General features: G+C 45.3%; 1 protein-coding gene across 1 annotated transcript in view; it reads left to right on the plus strand.

The window, feature by feature from the left end:
- The window catches only part of LOC140198362 (uncharacterized), a 45,146-nt gene extending 25,027 nt beyond the window's left edge, over positions 1–20,119 (plus strand). Inside the window, exons 6-7 of the mRNA XM_072259459.1 lie at positions 11,249–11,271; positions 17,248–20,119. Of these exons, the coding sequence (XP_072115560.1) occupies positions 11,249–11,271; positions 17,248–18,488 (1,264 nt within the window). The 3' untranslated portion in view covers positions 18,489–20,119. The remainder of the gene's footprint in view (positions 1–11,248; positions 11,272–17,247) is intronic.
- The last annotated feature ends 340 nt before the right edge of the window (positions 20,120–20,459 follow it).

Genomic DNA, 20,459 nt, shown 5'->3' on the forward strand with positions numbered 1-20,459 from the left:
AGACTTGGACAGATTAGGAAAGTGGACAACCAAGTGACAGATGGAATACAGTGCAGGGAAGTGTATGATCATGCACCTTGGTAGAAGGAATAAAGACATGGACTATTTGTAAACAGAAAAATAGAAAACCTACAGCACAATACAGGCCCTTTGTCCCACAACGCTGTGCCGAACATGTCCTTACCTTTGAACTAGCTAGGCTTACCCATAGCCCTCCATTTTCTAAGCTCCATGTATCCATCCAGGAGACTCGTAAAAGACTTTCTGCATCCAACACCGCCACCGGCAGCCCATTCCACAAACTGACCACTCTCTGCGTAAAAAACTTACCACTGACATCTCCTCTGTACCTACCTCCAAGCACCTTAAAACTATGCCCTCTCGTGCTAGCCATTTCAGCTCTGGGAAAAAAGCCTCTGACTATCTACATGATCAATGCCTCTCATATCTTGTACACCTCTATCAGGTCACCTGTCATCCTTCGTCGCTCTGAGGAGAAAAGGCCAATTTCACTCAACCTATTCTCATAAGGTATGCTCCCCAATCCAGGCAACATCCTTGTAAATCTTCTCTGCACCCTTTCTATGGTTTCCACGTCTTTCCTGTAGTGAGCGACCAGAATTGAGCATAGTACTGTACTCTGACTAGGGTCCTATATAGCTGCAACATTACCTCTTGGCTCTTAAACTCAATCCTACGGTTGATGAAGGCTAATGCACCGTATGCCTTTTTAAGCACAGAGTCAACCTGCGTAGCAGCTTTGAGTGTCCTATGGACTCGAACCCCAACGTCCCTCTGATCCTCCACCTTGCCAAGAGTCTTGCCATTAATGCTATGTTCTGCCATCATATTTCACCTACCAAAATTGACTGCCTCACAGTTATCTGGGTTGAACTGCGTCTCCCACTTCTCAGCCCAGTTTTGCATCCTATCAAAGTCCCGTTGTAACCGCTGACAGCCCTCCACACTATCCACAACACCTCCAACCTTTGTGTCATCAGTAAATTTACTAACCCATCCCTCCACCTCCTCATCCAGGTGAGTTATAAAAATCACAGAGAGTAGCGGGGGGGTGGGGGGGGGTCCCAGAACAGATCCCTGAGGCTCACCGCTGGTCACTGGCCTCCATGCAGAATATGACCCGTCTACAGCCACACTTTGCCTTCTGTGGGCAAGCCAATTCTGGATCAATGAAGCAATGTCCCCTTGGATCCCATACCTCCTTTCTTTTTCGATAAGCCTGGCATGGGATACCTAATCAAATTCCTTGCTGAAATCCATATACACTACACCTACTGCTCTACCTTCATCAATGTGTTTAGTAACATCCTCAAAAAATTCAATCAGGCTCATAAGGCACGACCTGTCTTTAACAAAGCTATGCTGACTATTCCTATTCATATTACGCCTCTCCAGATGTTCATAAATCCTGCCTGTCAGGATCTTCTCCATCAACTTACCAACCACTTAAGTAATACTCACTGGTCTATAATTTCCTGGGCTATCTCTACTCCCGTTCTTGAATAAGGGAACAACATCTGCAACCCTCCAATCCTCCGGAACCTCACCCGTCCTCATTGATGATATAAAGATCATTACCAGAGGCTCAGCAATCTCCTCCGTCACTTCCCACAGTAGCCTGGGGTACATCCCGTCTGGTCCCAGTGACTTATCAGACTTAATGCTTTCTAAAAGCTCCAGCACATCCTCTTCCTTAATATCTACATCCTCAAGCTTTTCAGTCCACTGCAAGTCATCTCTACAATCACCAAGATCCTTTTCTGTAATGAATACTGAAGCAAAGTATTCATTAATTACCTGTGCCATCTCTTCCAGTTCCATACACACTTTTCCACTGTCACGCTTGATTCGTCCTATTCTCTCACATCTTATCCTCTTGCTCTTCACATACGTGTAGAATGCCTTGGGGTTTTCCTTAATCCTGTCCACCAAGGCCTTCTCATGTCCCCTTCTGGCTCTCTTAATTTCATTCTTAAGCTCCTTCCTGCAAGCCTTATAATCTTCCAGATCTCCTAGTTTTTTGAAGCTTTCATAAGCTCTTCTTTTCTTCTTAACTAGATTTACAACAGCCTTTGTACATGACAGTTCCTGTACCCTACCATCCTTTCCCTGTCTCATTGGAATGTATCTGCGCAGAACCCCACGCAAATATCCCCTGAACATTTGCCACATTTCTTCCATACATTTCCCTGAGAACATCTGTTCCCAATTTATGTTTCCAAGTTCCGGCCTGATAGCCTCATATTTCTCCTTACTCCAATTAAACATTTCCCTAACTTCCCTGTTCCTATCCCTCTCCTATGCTATGGTAAAGGAGATAGAACTGTGATCACTATCTCCAAAATGCTCTTCCACTGAGAGACCTGACAGCTGACCAGGTTCATTTCCCAATACCAGATCAAGTACAGCCTCTCATCGTTTAGGCTTATGTACATATTGTGTCAGTAAACCTTTCTGAGCACACTTAACAAACTCCACCCCATCTACACCCCTCACTCTTGGGAGATATCAATCAATATTTGGGAAATTAAAATCTCCCAACGCAACAACCAAGTTATTATTACTCCTTTCCAGAATCTGCCTCCCTATCTGCTCCTTGGGTGGTCTATAAAAAACACCCAGGAGAGTTACTGACCCCTTCCTATTCCTAACTTCCACCCACAGAGACTCTGTAGACAACCCCCCATGACTTCCTCTTTTTCTGCAGCCATGACACTATCCCTGATCAACAGTGCCACGCCCCACCTCTTTTGTCTCCCTCTGTCCTTTCTGAAACATCTAAAGCCTGGCACTTGAAGTAGCCATTCCTGCCCCTGCACCATCCAAGTATCTGTAATGGCCACAACATCATAGCTCCAAGTGCTGATCCATGCTCTAAGCTCATCTGCTTTATTCATAATACTCCTCGCATTAAAACAGACACATCTCAAACCATCGGTCTGAGTGTGTCCCTTCTCTATCACTTTCCCATCCTCCCTTTCGCACTGTCTCCAAGTTTTCTCTATTTGTGAGCCAACCTCCCTTTCCCCCGTCACTTCAGTTCAGTTCCCACCCCGACAATTCTAGTTTAAACTCTCTCCTATAGCCTTTGCACACATCCCCACCAGGACATTGGTCCCCCTCAGATTCAAGTACAACCTGTCCTTTCTCTACAGGTCACACCTGCCCCAGAAGAGGTCCTAATGATCCAGAAATCTGAATGCCTGCCCCCGCTCCAATCCCTCAGCCACACATTTATCCCCCACCTCAATCTATTCCTATACTCACTGTCACGCGGCACAGGCAGTAATCCCGAGATTAATACCTTTGAAGTCCTGCTTCTCAACTTCCTTCCTAACTCCCTGTAGTCTGCTTTCAGGACCTCCTCCTTTTTCCTACCTATGTTGTTGGTACCACTTCAAGATATCGTGGACATGATCAGAGACATGCTGGACCCTGGCACCTGGGAGGCAAACTACCATCTGCGTTTCTATCCTGCGTCCACAGAATCGCCTGTCTGACCACATAACTATAGTGTCCCCTATCACTACTGCCACCCTCTTCCTTTCCCTACCCTTCTAAGCCATAGGGAGAAAGTTCAGAAATCTGGGGTGTAAAGAGACTTGGGAGAAATTGCAACTGTCCTAGCAGCAATATTTAAAACGTCTTTAGTCACGGGTGAGGTACTGGAGGATTAATGGATAGCTACTGTTGTTCTGTTGTTTTAAAAAGGCTCTAAAAATAAACCAGGAAATTAAAGGCCGATGAGCCTGACAGCAGTATGGGAAAGTTACTGGAAAGTATTCTAAGTGACTGGATATATGAGCATTTGGATGGACAGGGACTGATTAGGGAGAGTCAACATGGCTTTGTGCATGGTAAGTCATGCCTAACCAATCTTATAGAATTTTTTTCAGGAAGTTAGCAGGAAAATTGATGAAGACAAGGCATCGCATGTTGTCTATGTGGATGTTAGCAAGACCTTTGACAAGGTCCCGCATGGGAGGCTGACCAAGCAGCTTCAGTCACTTGGTATTAAGGATAATGTAGTAAATTGGATTAGACATTGGTGTCACGGAAGAAGCCAGCAGTTGGTTGTGGATGGTTGCCTCTCTGACTGGTGTTGAGCTGCAGGGATTAGTGCTGGGTCCTTTTTATTGTCATCTATATCAACAGTCTAGATGGTAACGTGTTAAACTGAATCTGCAAATTTGCAGATGGCAACTGGATTGGGAGTATAGTGGACAGTGAGAGGTCTATCAAAGCTTGCAGCAGGATGTGGACCAGCTGGAACAATTAGATGAGGGATTTTATTGTGAGATGCTACAGTTTGGAGGATGGAACACACCAGATAAGCAGTAGGGCAGAGCAGAAATATCTGGGAATACAGATCCATAATTCCTTAAAAGTAGTATGAAGTATGGAATAAAGTATGCTTTTAGCCCGTTGGCATCCATCAATCAATCTATTGAGTACAGGAGATGGGATATATTGGAATTGTATTTAATGTTGTGTCCAGGTTTTGGTCATCTACCTGCGGGGAAGATGTAAATAAGTTTGAAAGAATGCAGAGGAAATTTACAAGATTAATGCTGGGGCTTGAGGACCTGAGTTACCTGGAAAGGTTGACAATGTTCTGACTTAATTTCCTAGAACATAATCGACTGAGAGGAGATTTGATAGAGCTATACACAATTATGAGAGATTCAGAGAGGATAAATGCAAGCAGGCTTTTTCCACTGAGGGTGGGTGAGACTACAATTAGAGGTCACAGGTTAAGAGTGAAAGGAGAAATGTTTAAGAGGATAGCTTTGCTCAGAGGCTGGTGAGAGTGTGGAATGAATTGCCAGCACAAATGATGGATGTGTAGTTGATTTCAATATTAAAGAGATTGAATTGGATTGGTACATGGCTGGGAGGCGTATGGAGGTCTAACTGAGCCAAGTCAGATTGATGAAGGGCAGAAATGACCCATTTTGATACAGACAGGTATACAATGAATTTGATTCTGTGTCCAGATGCCTGAAGTGTGTCCAGTTAGAAGATGAAGTGTTGTTCCTCAAAACTGTGTTGAGCCTCACTGTAACAATGGGGTATAAGAGGTCACGGAAAAGACTAACATGATCTTAGCTGAAATAGTCTGTCTCCCAGTGACGTACTTTGTAAAATTTTACAGGATAGAAACAGTTAGGGATTTGTGTATGGGCATCTCAAACACAACAACACGTCCGTTCTGCTGTGTCTGTCAGTTACTCAGCATTTGAATGACACTGATCCTTGCATGTGGAGGAGGAGATGATTGAGAAGCTGAAGCTACGTCATCTAAATCATTGATATACAGTATAAAAACAAGTGGTCCCAACACAGACCCCTGCGGAACACCTCTGCTCACTGGCTGCCAAATAGAAAAGAATCCTTTTATTCCCACTCAGATATGGAGATGATTGAAAGACAACACACCAGTTAAAGCAAAGAGAACCCGAATCCATGAACACGTCTGTGATCTGACCTGATGAATGGCCAGACAGCTGATAGCAGTGAGGTGCCATTCATTGCCTCTCATTTTGGAAGGGATTCACTGCGCACTGCACCAGCGGACACACCGGCAAGGTCACACAGGGGAGAAACCATTCATCTATTCCAAGTGTGGGAAAGGTGTTATTCGTATCCTGAGAGCTACTGAAGCACCAGCCAGTTCATGCAGGGAAGTAGACATACACCTGTTCTGAGTGTGGGAAGGGTTTCATTCAGTTAACCCACCTTGTGAGGCTCCAGCAAATTCACAGCAAGTAGAAGCCACACTTCTGTCCAGAGTGAGCAAAGAGATTTACTCTGTCATCCCATCTGCTGAAACACCCGCAACGTCACATCAGGGACGAAGTTTAAGTGAGCTGCATGTTAAAATGTTTACCATCATGGTGACTGAATCCAGTTGCTGTCATGGTCCAGTCCGTGAAGACCGCATTCCGGTTCACGGTCCAGTCCATTGACCCCTGCTCCAGGTTTTCCTGTCTACCCTGTTTCTGTTCCTGTTGAGCACTAATCGAGGCAGCTGATTCTCGTTGGGGCTGGCTGCATAAATACCTCCAGAGACCAGGGCGTGGCTGCTGGATTGTTCTTGTCCTTACTCCTTGTATCCCTTCCCCTGCCTTCTGTTTCCTTGCCTTGTCTTGCAGGTAACTCTCGCCTCACCTCACCTGAAGTTCATGTCTTGCCTTGCATTGCCTGAAGCCTTGCCTTGTCTTGCCGGTAACTCTCACCTCACCTCTCCTGAAGTTCTTGTCTTGCCTTGCATTGCCTGAAGCCTTGCCTTGTCTTGCCGGTAACTCTCGCCTCACCCTCACCTGAAGTCTTGTCATGGAGCCATCCTGTATCTAGGTCCCTTCTTGTCCTTTGCCTCTGCCGGGTAAGTCAGGTCGTCTTGCGGTTACCCTGCGGTTGGTTCTGTCCCTTGCCTCTGCTGGGTAAGCCAGGCCAGATTGCCGTTACGCTGCAGTGGGATCTGTCCCTTCCTGTCCCTTGCCTCCACCGGGTAAGTCAGGCCAGATTGCTGTTACCCTGTGGTTGGTTCTGTCCCTTCCTGTCCCTTGCCTCCGTCAGGTAAGCCAGGCCAGATTGCCGTTACCCTGTGGTGGGTTCTGTCCCTTCCTGTCCCTTGCCTTCGAAGGGTGGAGATCCGCGCCCTGTCCAGGAGGAGCTTCAAGACCCCAAGCCTCGAGCCCAGCCTCGCCTCAAGTCTCCAGCTGAGCACGGCCTCAAGTCTCTAGCCGAGCTGGGCCTCAAGTCTGAAGACTCCAGCCTCATCCTGTCTGCCAGCCAAGTCACGTCCTTGCCTAGTTCTGGGGTCCGAGCCACAGGCAAGACCCAGGTTCTGGGTCCTTGTCCAGTCTCTGGCTCGGAGTCCAAGCCCTGGCTCCTAGCTCTCTTATCCAGTCCTGTTCCGGGTTCCCAGTTTTCTTGTCCAGGTCCTAGCCCTCACCCTGTATCCTAGTCCCGTCCCTAGTACTTCAGTGTCTGTGTCTTGCACTTGGGTCCGTTCCCAGCCAGCCTGTTATGACAGTTGCAAGTTCCCAACTGATTATTAATGTTGGATTCTGCAGATATTGTGGCTGCTTATCACACTCAGGACTGAAGCCTGGTCACTGAGGATTGGAGGGTTTGTTCTGCTGATGCTACCCTTTAATTGTGTGGTTCCCATCGGCTTCAAGCAGGCTTCAGTAATACCGGTGCCCAAGAAGAGTGTGGCAACCTGCCTCAATGACTATCTCCCACTGGCACTTACAACCACAGTGATGAAGTGTTTTGAGAGACTGATGTTGAAGCTTATCAGCTCCTGTTTGACTGGCGACTTGGATCCACTCTAATTTTCCCACCAAAACAACAGGTCTACAGTGGATTTCATCTCATTGACTTTCCACACACCCTGGAACATCTGGATAGTAAAGGTGCATACATCAGGATGCTCTTTATCAATTACAGCTCAGCATTTAACACCATCAACCCCTCAAAACTAATCAGTAAACTCCAAGACCTGGGCCTCAATGCTCCTTTGTGCGACTGGATCCCGAATTTCGTCACTTGCAGACCCCAGTGCATTTGGATTGACAACATCTCCTCCGTGATCTCCATCAGCACAGCATCACCAAGGGGATGTAAGCTTAGCCCCCGCTTTACACCTATAACTGAGTGGTTAAGTACAGCCCAACACCATATTCAAGTTTACTGATGACCCCACTGTTGTGGGCTGCATCAGAGATGGTGTTGAATCAGCACACAGGAGGGAGATTGAAAATTTGGCTAAGGGGTGTCGTAGCAATAACCTCTCACTCAATGTCAATCAGACCAAAGAACTGGTTGTAGACATCAGGAGAGGGAAACCAGAGGTTCATCAGCCAGTACACATCAGAGGATCAGAGGTGGAAAGGGTCAGTACCTTTAAATTCTGAGCTGTCACTATCCCAGAGGACATGTCCTGAACCCATCATATAAACATAATTGCAAATAAAGCAGGATGACACCTCTACTTCCTTGGATTCTGCAGAGATTTGGCATGACTTCAAAACCTTTGACAAATTTCTATAGATGTGTGGTGGAAAGTATGCTGACTGGCTGTATTACAGTCTGGTATGGGAACACCAATGCCTTTGAGTGGAAAATCCTACAAAAGGTAATGGATCTGGCCCAGTAGATCATGGGTAAAGCCCTCCCAACCATTGAGTACATCTACATGAAATGTTGCCATAGAAAAGCAGCATCCATCATCATCAAGATCATCACAGGCTCTTTTCTCGCTGTTGCCATCGGTAAGAAGCTACAAATGGTACTTGCACCACCAGTTTCAGGAACAGTCACTATCCCTCAGCCATCATGCTCCTGAGCAAAATGGGATAACTACACTATTTCTTTTTCTGGTGTTTCCATAACCAATTGTCTCATTTTAAGTACTCTTTATCTTGTTATTTCATGCTGATTATTTATTGCTATTTATTTATATTTGTGTTTGCACTGTTTGTTGTTCATTGATCCTGTTTACAGTTACTGTTCTATAGATTTGCAAAGTATGCTCGAAGAAAAGGAATCTGAGGGTTATATCTGGTGACACGTATGTACTCTGATAATACATTTTGCTTTGATATTAGACTAATGTTTAATATTGTAGATCTGTGAGAAATAAATCAGTTCTATTTGAAATCCTGTGTCTCAGGTGCTTACTGCCTGTCACATGCCCATTGTACAGTAGAGAGGCCACTCAGTCCAGCTGGACCCTGCTTGACTTTCTGTTCTATATCAGTTCCTTTAAATCCACCTCTGTTGTTCATCACCTGGAGTACTGTGTGCAGTTCTGGTCTCCATACTTGAGGAAGGATATAATGGCTTTGGAGGCAGTGCAGAGGAGGTTCACCAGGTTGATTCCAGAGATGAAGGGGTTAATCTATGAGGAGAGATTGAGTCGCCTGGGACTGTATTCTCTGGAATTCAGAAGAATGAGAGGGGATCTTATAGAAACGTACAAAATTTTGAAAGGGATAGATAAGATAGAAGTAGAAAAGTTGTTTCCTTCGGTAGATGAGACTAGAACTAGGGGACATTGCCTCAAGATTCAGGGGAGAAGATTTAGGGCAGAGATGAGGAGAAACTGTTTTTCCTTGAGAGTGGAGAATCTGTGGAATTCTCTGCCCAGGGAAGCAGTTGAGGCTTCTTCACTGAATATATTTAAGATACACATAAAAAAGGATACTAAGAGTTTTTTTAAATATATGAAGAGTAAAAGAGTGACAAGAGTAGATATGGGACCAATTGAAAATGATGCTGGAGAAATTATAATGGATAACAAAGAGATGGCGGAGGAACTGAATGAGTATTTTGCATCAGTCTTCACAGTGGAAGACATGAGCAATATGCCTGATAGCCAGAGGTATCAGGGAATAGAATTAGGTACAGTCAAGATTACTATAGAGAAAGTGCTTGGGAAGCTAAGTGGACTAAGAATAGATAAGTCTCCCGGTCTGGTTGAGGTGCACCCAAGGATTCTGAAGGAGGTGACTTTGGAGATTGTGGAAGCATTGGAAATGATCTTTCAGGAATCAATAGACCCTGGCATGATTCCGGAGGACTGGAAGGTCGCAAATGTAGTTCCGCTACTTAAGAAAGGAAGGAGGCAGCAAAAAAAAAATTAGCGACCTATTAGTCTGACATCGGTAGTTGGAAAGATATTGGAGTCAATCCTCAAGGACGAGGTTATGAAATACCTCGAGGTGCATGACAAGATAGGCCGAAGCCAGCATGGTTTCATGAAGGGAAGATCCTGCCTCACCAACCTATTGGAATTTTTTGAGGTAATCTCGAATAAGATTGACAAGGGAGAGGCTGTGGATGTTGTGTATTTGGATTTTCAAAAGGCCTTCGAAAAGGTGCCGCATATGAGGCTGCTTAATAAGATGAGAGCCCATGGAATTATAGGAAAGATATTGAAATGGGTGGAGCATTGGCTGATAGGCAGAAAGCAAAGGGTGGGAATAAAGGGATCCTATTCTGATTGGTTGCCGGTTACTAATGGTGTTCCGCAGGGGTTGGTGTTGGGGCCGCTTCTTTTTACGATGTATATCGATGATTTGGATTATGGATTAAATGGTTTTGTGGCTAAGTTTGCGGATGACACCAAGCTAGGTGGAGGAGCAGGAAATGTTGAAGAAACGGAAAGGTTGCAGAGAGACTTAGTCAGTTTAGGAGAGTGGGCAAAGAAATGGCAGAGGAGATACAATGTTGACAAATGTACGGATGTACATTTCGGAAGAAGAAATAATCGGGCAGATTATTACTTAGATGGGGAGAAAATTCAAAAATCGGAAGTGCAAAGGGACTTGGGGGTCCTCGTGCAGGATACCCTAAAAGTTAACCACCAAGTTGGGTCAGCAGTAAGGAAAGCGAATGCTATGTTGGCATTCATTTCAAGAGGAATAGTGTACAAGAGTAAGGAGGTGTTGATGAGGCTCTATGGGGCATTAGTGAGACCTCATTTGGAATACTGTGTGCAGTTTTGGGCCCCCTATCTTAGAAAGGATGTACTGATTGATGTTGGAGAGAGTTCAGAGAAGATTTATGAGGATGATTCCTGGAATGCAGGGGCTAACATATGAGGAGCAATTGTCGGCTCTTGGATTGTATTCATTAGAGTATAGAAGAATGAGAGGGGATCTCATAGAAACATTTCGAATGTTGAAAGGGTTAGACAGAGTAGATGTGGAAAGGATGTTTCCCTTGGTGGGTGAGTCTAGGACAAGAGGCCATAGTCTTAGAATTAGAGGGTACCCAGTTAAAACAGAGATAAGGAGAAATTTTTTTAGCCAGAGGGTCGTGGATTTGTGGAATTCGTTGCCACATACAGCTGTGGAGGCCCGATCATTGAGGGTGTTTAAGGAGAAGATTGACAGGTATCTAATTAGTCAGGGTATCAAGGGATATGGGGAAAAAGCTGGAAATTGGAACTAGATGGGTGAATAGTTTAGCTCATGGGGGAGCTGTGGAGCAGACTCGATGGGCCGAATGGCCTACTTCTGCTCCTTTGTCTTGTGATACAGTTGGATAGATTTTTACATAGTAGGAGAATTAAGGGTTATGGGGAAAAGGCAGGTAGATGGAGCTGAGTTTAAGGACAGATCAGCCATGATCTTATTGAATGGCGGGGCAGGCTCGATGGGCCTGATGGCCTACTCCTGCTCCTATTTCTTATGTTCTTATCTCATGACAGGTTGCAGCTGGTCACCACTGTGGGTGAAGAGGTTTCCCTGGAATTTCCTGCATGATTTTCTGCAGACTGAAGTAGACGATGGGCTCACTGTGGTTTTGTCCCTGACATTCCTCATTTTTCAGGGCTCTGGGCCAACAAAGAATGTCACAGGTGGTTAAACGTCTGTGTATTTTCAACATTTTGGTCCATTTTCACTGATTTCAAGGGGTTGTGCCTTATGCAGCTCAGTTGTTGCAATACACACTCTAAAGTCTACTATTGTCTGACAACAGAATGGTGGGTAAATCTTCAATGGATCGGGGTCAGAAACCAGAGGGAGACCCAGCAAAAGCCAAGGCTTTGGTGCTCTGGAAAGGCAAGGGAGAGAGAGAAAGGGAATCAGAGCAGGAGTATGTCGCTATCAATGAAAGATCAGCGACATTTGGAAACTGATTGATTGAAAAATGTTTATTTCTGCAAAATGCTGGAGGAACTCAGTGGGTCAAGCAGCATCTATGGAGAGGAATAAGCAGCTGACAATTGGAGCTGAGACCCCTCACCAAGCCTCGACAGATAATTCCTCTGCTTAGATGCTGCCTGATCTTTGAGTATGGCTCTAATTTTCAGTATCTGCAGAATCTCGTGTGTTTTCTATTTGTATCTGTAAGTGGGTTCGACTTTGACATTTGCCACACTGAATACCTGGTGATATTGAGTTAAAGTCCCCTCAGAGTGTTCTACATAAAAACATTGACTGTTTTTGAGCCATGTGACATAGGGTAACCGCAGTTTGCAGACATGTATAGACACCTCAGTTACCCAGACACCTCGGCGCTTCAGAATTCGCCGCCGCTGATCAGACGATCCAATGCGCAGGCGTGAGGGTCGCAGATCTTTCTGGAAATCGCACATGCGCAGTGAACAAGACCCTCAGGAGGATCAGCAGCAGGTATGATCAGGGTTCCGGGCGGGGATTTCGTCGGCATCGGCGTCCGCACCGCGACTGAGGGAGAATTGTTGTGAACTTCGGACACACTGTGGCCCTGCACCCCGAGATAGTCCCGATCCTTTTCCTCTCTCTCAGCCGCACGATCCGTATCCGGGACTCCGGCAGCTTTCAGCCGATTAACCAAAGTGATGGCGCCATTTCTATGGCGGATGCGTATTGCTGGGAGCGTGTCGGCTAGACCGAGATCTCGTTCGTGAGGGATTCTGGGTAAAAAGGCAGCCATGGGTAACACGACGCGGACTCTCTCCGCCAGATACCGTCAATACTCAGCTATTTAAATTCAAGGCTGAGGAAATCTGAACTAAAATAGAGTTCGTTAATCTTAAACTAAGTGTCTACCTTCCAGTGAATGAAAATATCAATTAATGACGTCTGGGGGGAAAAAGAAACAAAACCCTTCCTTCCTTCAGAGTCAGAGAGAGTACAGCACACCACCAGGCTCTTCGACCCTTCTGGTCCGAGAGAATGATTTAAACGGCTTTCTCCCATCGACCTGCACCGGGACCAAAGTTCTCCATCCACTTACTAACCATGTACTTATCCAAACTTCTCTCAAAGATTGATAAAGACTCTGCCCATCACCTGAGTAAGTACACATGCAAAAAAAAAGTTTTAACATCTCCCCCATTTCTTTTGGTCCCACAACTGAATTACCATTCTGATCTTCCAGAGGACCAATTTCATCCCTCCCAATGTTTTGCTCTTAACATATCTGTGGAATCGCTTAGGATTCTCTTTCATCTTGTCTTCCAGAGCAGCCTTATGTCTTTAAGCCCTCCTGATTTCTTTCTTAAGTGTTCTCTTGCATTTGTTATCCTCCATAAGCACCTCATTTGTGCTTACTAGCAATGAACCTCCTTTTTGTTGCCAGAGAGAACCTGTCCCAATCCACACCTGCCATCTTCATTCTCATGCTATCCAAATTGGCCTCTGTCCAATTTAGAATCTCAACCTGCTGACCAGACCTATCTTTTTGCATATTTACTATGAAACTAAAGGCATTATGATAATTAGGATGAGAAGTGTCCACTTAGACAAACTTCTGCCACCTGCCCTGTCTGATTCCTGAATAGCAGGACCTGTATCTCACACTCTCTCTCATTGGGACTGGATGTACCGATGAATAAAACTTACCTGGACGCATTTGACAAACTCTATCTGCTCTAGTCCATTTACATTATGGGAGTCCCAGTAAACGTGGAAAGTTGAAATCACCAAATAGAGCAATCTTATGTTCCTTGAAACTGACTGTAATCTCTCTGTGAATTTTTGAATTAACATACGATAACAACTTGTATTCCTGCAACAGTCTACAATCTCTCTGCAAATTTGTTTTTCTAAATCCCTTGGATTGTTGGGTGGTCTGTAATATAGCCCCATGGTCAAACTTCCTTCTTTCTCAGTTCCACCCTTAATGCCTCAGTGTTGAGTTCTCCAGGCTCTTATCACATCGAAAACAACAGAACTCTGGGATATTGAGCTGCCAGTCCTGCCCCTCCTGCAATCAAGTCTCACTAATGGCACCAACATCATAATTCTAGGTGTTGAACCATTCCTGAGCTCATCTACTTTTCCTAATAACCTTCTTACACCACTCAGGATATTAGTCACAACATGCTCAACCTTTTATTTCCTGACTTTGCGTGAGGTGTTAACAACATCTGTCTCCACAACCTCTCCTCTAACTGTTCTGACACTCTGGTTCCCATCCCCCTGCAATGCTAGTTTAAACCCCGCTGTGCTGCATTAGCAAACCTTCCCACTAGGAGATTACTCCCCTTTCAGTTCTAGTGCATACCATCTCTTTTGTACAGGTCCCACCTTCTCTGAAAGAGAGCCCAATGATTCAAAAATCTTATGCCCTCCCTCCTACACCAACTCCTTAGCCACATATTAAACTGTATAATTTTCCTAGTTCTGGCCTCACTAGCATGTGGCATGGCCAGCAATCCTGAGATCACAATCCTGGATTCTTGATCTTTAACTTGCTATTAACTCTCTGAATTCACTTTGCAGAACCTCATCACTCTTCCTACCTCTGTCATTGGTACCTACGTGGACCACCGCCTCTGGGTATTCACCCGTTCACTTCAGAATGCTGTGGACTCAGTGCAAGGTGTCCTGGACTGTGGCACATGGGAGGCAACATACCATCCAAGAATCGCATTCTCGACCACAGAGCCTCTTTCTGTTCCCCTAACTAACGAATCTATCACCACAGCTCGCCTCTTATCCCACTTCCCTTCTGAGTCGCAGAGACCTGACTGCTCTGGAGACAGCTTATCTACTGATGTCTACTATAAGCCTACTGACTCTCACAGCTATCTGGACTATTCCTCTTCTCACCGTCTCTTGCAAAAATGCCATCCCCTTCTCGCAATTCCTCCGTCTCCGCCGCATCTGCTCTCAGGATGAGGCTTTTCATTCCAGGACGAGGGAGATGTCCTCCTTTTTTAAAGAAAGGGGCTTCCTTTTCTCTACCATCAACTCGGCTCTCAAACACATCTCCCCCATTTCACACCCATCTGCTCTCACCCCATCCTCCCACCACCCCACTAGGAATAGGGTTCCCCTGGTCCTCACCTACCACCCCACCAGCCTCCGGGTCCAACAAATAATTCTCCGTAACTTCTGCCACCTCCAACGGGATCCCACCACTAAGCACATCTTTCCCTCCCCCTGTCTCTCTGCTTTCCACAGGGATCGCTCCCTACATGACTCCCTTGTCCATTCGTCCCCCCCATCCCTCCCCACTGATCTCCCTCCTGGCACTTATCCTTGTAAGCGGAACAAGTGCTACACATGCCCTTACACTTCCTCCCTTACCACCATTCAGGGCCCCAGACAGTCCTTCCAGGTGAGGCGACACTTCACCTGTGAGTCGGCTGGGGTAATATACTGCGTCCAGTGCTCCCGGTGTGGCCTTCTATATATTGGCGAGACCCAATGCAGACAGGGAGATCGTTTTGCTGAATACCTATGCTCTGTCCACCAGAGAAAGCAGGATCTCCCAGTGGCCACACATTTTAATTCCACATCCCACTTCCATTCTGACATGTCTATCCACGGCCTCCTCTACTGTAAAGATGAAGCCACACTCAGGTTGGAGGAACAACACCTTATATTCCGTCTGGGTAGCCTCCAACCTGGTGGCATGAACATTGACTTCTCTAACTTGTGCTAATGCCCCACCTCCCCCTCGTACCCCATCTGTTATTTATTTTTATACACACATTCTTTCTCTCACTCTCCTTTTTCTTCCTCTGTCCCTCTGAATATACCCCTTGCCCATCCTCTGGGTCCCCCCTCCCCTTGTTTTTCTCCCTGGGCCTCCTGTCCCATGATCCTCTCATATCCCTTTTGCCAATTACCTGTCCAGCTCTTGGCTCCACCCCTCCCCCTCCTGTCTTCTCCTATCATTTTGGATACTCCCCTCCCCCTCCCACTTGTAAATCTCTTACAAGCTCTTTCTTCAGTTAGTCCTGACGAAGGGTCTCGGCCTGAAACGTTGACTGTACCTCTTCCTAGAGATGCTGCCTGGCCTGCTGCGTTCACCAGCAACTTTGATGTACGTTCCTTGAATTTGCAGCATCTGCAGAGTTCCTCGTATTTGCTGTGACTTTCCTCTGCTTGGTCATCCCCTCCAAAGAGATATACCTGTGTTAGGGTTATGGCCACAGGGGTAATCTGCACTGGCTGTTTAACCCCTTTCTCCTTCCTGACTGTCAACCAGTTTCCTGTGTCTTCACTTTGGGTGTAACTACCTAATTATATGTCCTCTCTATCACTCCCTCAGTGTCCTGAATGATCTGGTTCTTGAGGAAATCACTTTTTTTTCTACCTCCAATTGTTCTGGACCTTTCTATATGGGAGAACTTGTTTTCTACCATTCTCTTTGGGTACATAAATGACATTATACCCCCATGTCCTTGGTACCAACTGACATGTGGTTTCCACGTCACAGATTGATGAAGGGCAGAAATGGCCCATCCTAGTACGGACAGGGATACAATCAGATGGTCATTCAGGATACCTGAGCCATGACCAGTTAGAAGATGGGGAAGTCCTCCAACTTGAATTGAACTTCGTAGTAATGTGTTGTCAGAGCTCACCACAGACTAAAATCTCACCTGAAATGTTCTCCTTCAGCCATTGACATCTTTTGCAAATATTTTTACAGGTTAGAATTGGCAGGATATTTGTGTACGGGAACATCAAACACAACACCACGTCAGTTTCGCTGTCTCTGTCCAGATGTTTAAGGAGTGAACAGATATTTTCCTGGTAACACCAAGATGAAGATGTGTCTCATCCCAGCTGGAAACGTACCTTGTGTCTGAAATGATCTTCTCTGTTGTAATTCAGTGTAACCCACTGGAACCGGGGTGTACCAGCATTTATTCATGGAGATCAGTTTTCAAATGCATTGATGCATTGATTATGCAAGGGATTCAAAACGCCTGACACCTGACTTTCTGAATTGCCAGAGAATTGATTGCAGTGAGATATCATTCTCCTTCTTTTAGTGTGGGAAGGGATTTACTCACAGCTTACCTGCAGCCACACAGTGAATTCACAGTGGGAAAAAGACCATTCACCTGCTCTGTATGTGGGAGGGGATCTACTCAGTCATCCAGCCTGAAGATACATCAGAAATTCACACCGTAGTGAAATGCTCCATATGTTCTGACCATGGGAACAAATCACTCTGCAATCAATGCTAAAGATATTTCAGAAAATTCACCAGTGAGAGAACATTGACCTGCTCAGACCGTGGGAAGAGATTCAGTCACTCATTCCATCGTGGACACACCACTGAGTTCACCGGGGAGAGAGATTGCTCAACTGTTCTGTATGTGGGAAGAGCTTCACTCGGTCCTCTGAATAGCTGACACATGACTGAGTTCATACTCATTAGAAGCTTTACATCTGATTGGTGGGAAAACTTTCACTCAGTCATCTCACCTGTTGACCCACTGATGACAGGCCATTCACCTGCTCAGACTGTGAGAAGGGATACACTCAGTCATTTCAGCTACTGGTACACCAGTGGGTTTATACGTGAGAGAGGCCATTCGCCTCTTTCTGTGTGTAGTCATCTTTACTACTGGCTCCCAGTCAGTTCACACTGGGGAGATGCCATTGACCTGCTCAGACTGTGGGAAAGCTTTCACACACTCATCCACGCTACAGATACACCAGCGAGTTCACACCGGGGAGAAACCATTCACCTGCTCCGAATGTGGGAAGGGATTCACTCAGTCATCTACCCTTTTGTCACATTACCGAGTTCACACTGGGGAGAGGCCGTTCACCTGCTCTGAATGTGGGAAGGCATTCACAAACTCATCGACGTTACAGAGACACCAGCGGGTTCACACTGGGGAGAAACCATTCACCTGCTCTGAATGTGGGAAGGGATTCACTCAGTCATCCACCCTTTTGTCACATTACCGAGTTCACACTGGGGAGAGGCCGTTCACCTGCTCTGATTGTGGGACGGCATTCAGAGACTCATCCACGTTACAGAGACACCAGCAAGATCATACTGGGGAGAAACCATTCACCTGCTCAGACTGTGGAAAGGCATTCACAGACTCATGCAGGCTACAGAGACACCAGCGGGTTCACACTGGGGAGAAACCATTCTCCTGCTCAGACTGTGGGAAGAGATTCACTGAGAAATCCAACCTGCAGATACACCAGCGAGTACACACTGGGGAGAAGCCATTCACCTGCTCCGAGTGTGGGAAGGGATTCACTCAGTCATCGAACCTTGTGTCACATTACCGAGTTCACTCTGGGGAGAGGCCATACACCTGCTCTGAATGTGGGATTGGATTCTCTCAGTCACGGCAACTGAAGGAACATCAGCGAGTTCACACTGGAGAGAAACCGTTCGCCTGTTCAGATTGTGGGAAGGAATTCACTCGGTCATCAGAGCTGAAAGTACATCAGCGAGTTCACACTGGGGAGAGACCGTTCACCTGCTCAGACTGTGGGAAGGGATTCACTCGGAAATCCCACCTGCAGACACACCAGCGAGTTCACACTGGGGAGAAACCATTCATCTGCTCTGAATGTGGGAAGGGATTCACTCAGTTATCCAACCTTGTGTCACATCGCCGAGTTCACACTGGGGGGAGGCCATTCACCTGCTCTGAATGTGGGTTTGGATTCTCTCAGTCATGTCAACTGAAGGAACATCAGCGAGTTCACACTGGGGAGAAGCCATTTACCTGTTCTGTGTGAGAACGGATTCGCTCATTTAATGCAACCTAGAGGGACACCAGTCAGTTCAAATTGGGAGAAGCCATTCACCTGTTCTGTGTGAGAATGGATTTACTCAGTTAATGCAACCGAGAAGGACACCAGTCAGTTCATACTGGGGAGAAACCATTCACTTGCTCTGAATTTGAGAAGAGGTTTACTCAGTTATCCCAACTGCAGACACACCAGTAAGTACACACTAGGGAGAGGCTCTTCAACTGCCCTGAAGGTAGGAAGGGATTCATTCAATCTTTGCACTTGGAGACACACCAGCAAGTTTCTACTGGGTTAGGCAGTTCTCATCCTCTGATTATGGGAAGGGATTCACTCAGTCGTCCATAATTGTGGCATATTACTGTGTTCACACTGGGGAAAATGTTTACATAATCTACGTGTTGGATATTTAATCATCACAGTTGGTGACTCCAGAGGCAAGTTCAAAAGTGATTTATTGCTGCTGCTCATCAGAATCAGGTTTATTATCACCGGCATGTAGTGAAATGTGTTAACAGCAGCTGTTCAATACATACATAACATAGAAGATGAAATAAATAAATTACAGTATATATTGAATACATTAAAAATCGTGGATTATTATCTATAGATTGGAATGGAATTTTTCTTCTCTTTGAGTATAAAAGTAGCTGTTTTATGCTAGGTGCAATATCTTTTATTTCTCTCTTCAAGTAGTAGACCTTGTCACTGCTCCTTTCCTGTTCTATCAACCTTTAATAAAACTATCCCAAAGCAACAAGTTTTATGCTTCATTACTGATTTTAAAAGAATCTTGATTTAAACACCAATGTCTGTCAATTGGCATAGTTGGCAGGATTGAGAACTCGGAACGATCCAAGACAAATAAAGAATATTTAGCGTGGAACAAAAGTTTAAGAACATTCTTTTATCTTCCAAATTTTCTGAGAAAATAAGAACTGGTTTCTTTGGAATTCCTTTGGAATCAGGTTTAATATCATTGGCATATGTTGTGAATTTTTTTTTCTATATTGTGTATTGCATTGAACTGCTGCTGCTATGTGAGCAAATTTCACAACACATGCCTGTGATAAACCTGATTCTGATTCCACTTATTGACAAGCTGGTGGCAGATTATCAACTACTGCTCAACCACTCAACAACCTGTTGAAGGACAATATGTGCTCATATGATTCTGTGAATCTTAATGGAGAACAACAGAAAGCATTTCAAACTTTAAGGGTGACATTGTGTACTGCATCTGCATTAAGAAACCCTGATCAAAGATCTTATAGAGACGAAGAGGGTTTCTAATTGCTACAGGACCCCAATCAAGAATGGCCTACTAGTACAAGATATTATGGATGTCATACAACTACTGAAAAATTGCTGTATTAAAATGTAAAAGCCACTCCAAATTGGCTACAGGCATAAACTGTGGAAATGCATTCATGCAGAAAATTGTAAAAGAAGCAGCATTGGAAGAAATAAAGGAAATAAAAGAAGTACCAGCAATATATACAGTGAATCTGGCAACTGGAATTACAGAAACAAAGTTGAATGCTGTATCACAGATGAACAAACAAGATTATCTGGCACAGTATTCACTCCATAGGACACATTGGAGTGCAAAAGATGGTTGACAGATTCTCCTAATGGTGGGGGAATCCAAAGTTCAGGGCATAAATTGACCCTTTGAGTGAAGAACGTACCCCTCATGATCCATTTAACCTTTTCCCGGTTTCCAAAGAAGTACCGGTTGGGAGGTTAATTGGTCATTGTAAATTGCCCCATGATTAGGCTAGGGATAATTATAGATTGCTGGGTGGCACGGCAGGAAGGGGCTGAAGGGCTTACTCTGCACTGTATGGCAATGATAAATAAATAAATTCCATCTGCCATTTTTCTAACTGGTGCAGATCTTGCAGCAAGCCATGATAGCGGCCTTTGCTGTCCACTATACCCCCAATCTTGGTGTCA

This window comes from Mobula birostris, chromosome 5 (assembly GCF_030028105.1).
Source record: "Mobula birostris isolate sMobBir1 chromosome 5, sMobBir1.hap1, whole genome shotgun sequence".
Lineage (NCBI taxonomy): Eukaryota > Metazoa > Chordata > Chondrichthyes > Myliobatiformes > Myliobatidae > Mobula > Mobula birostris.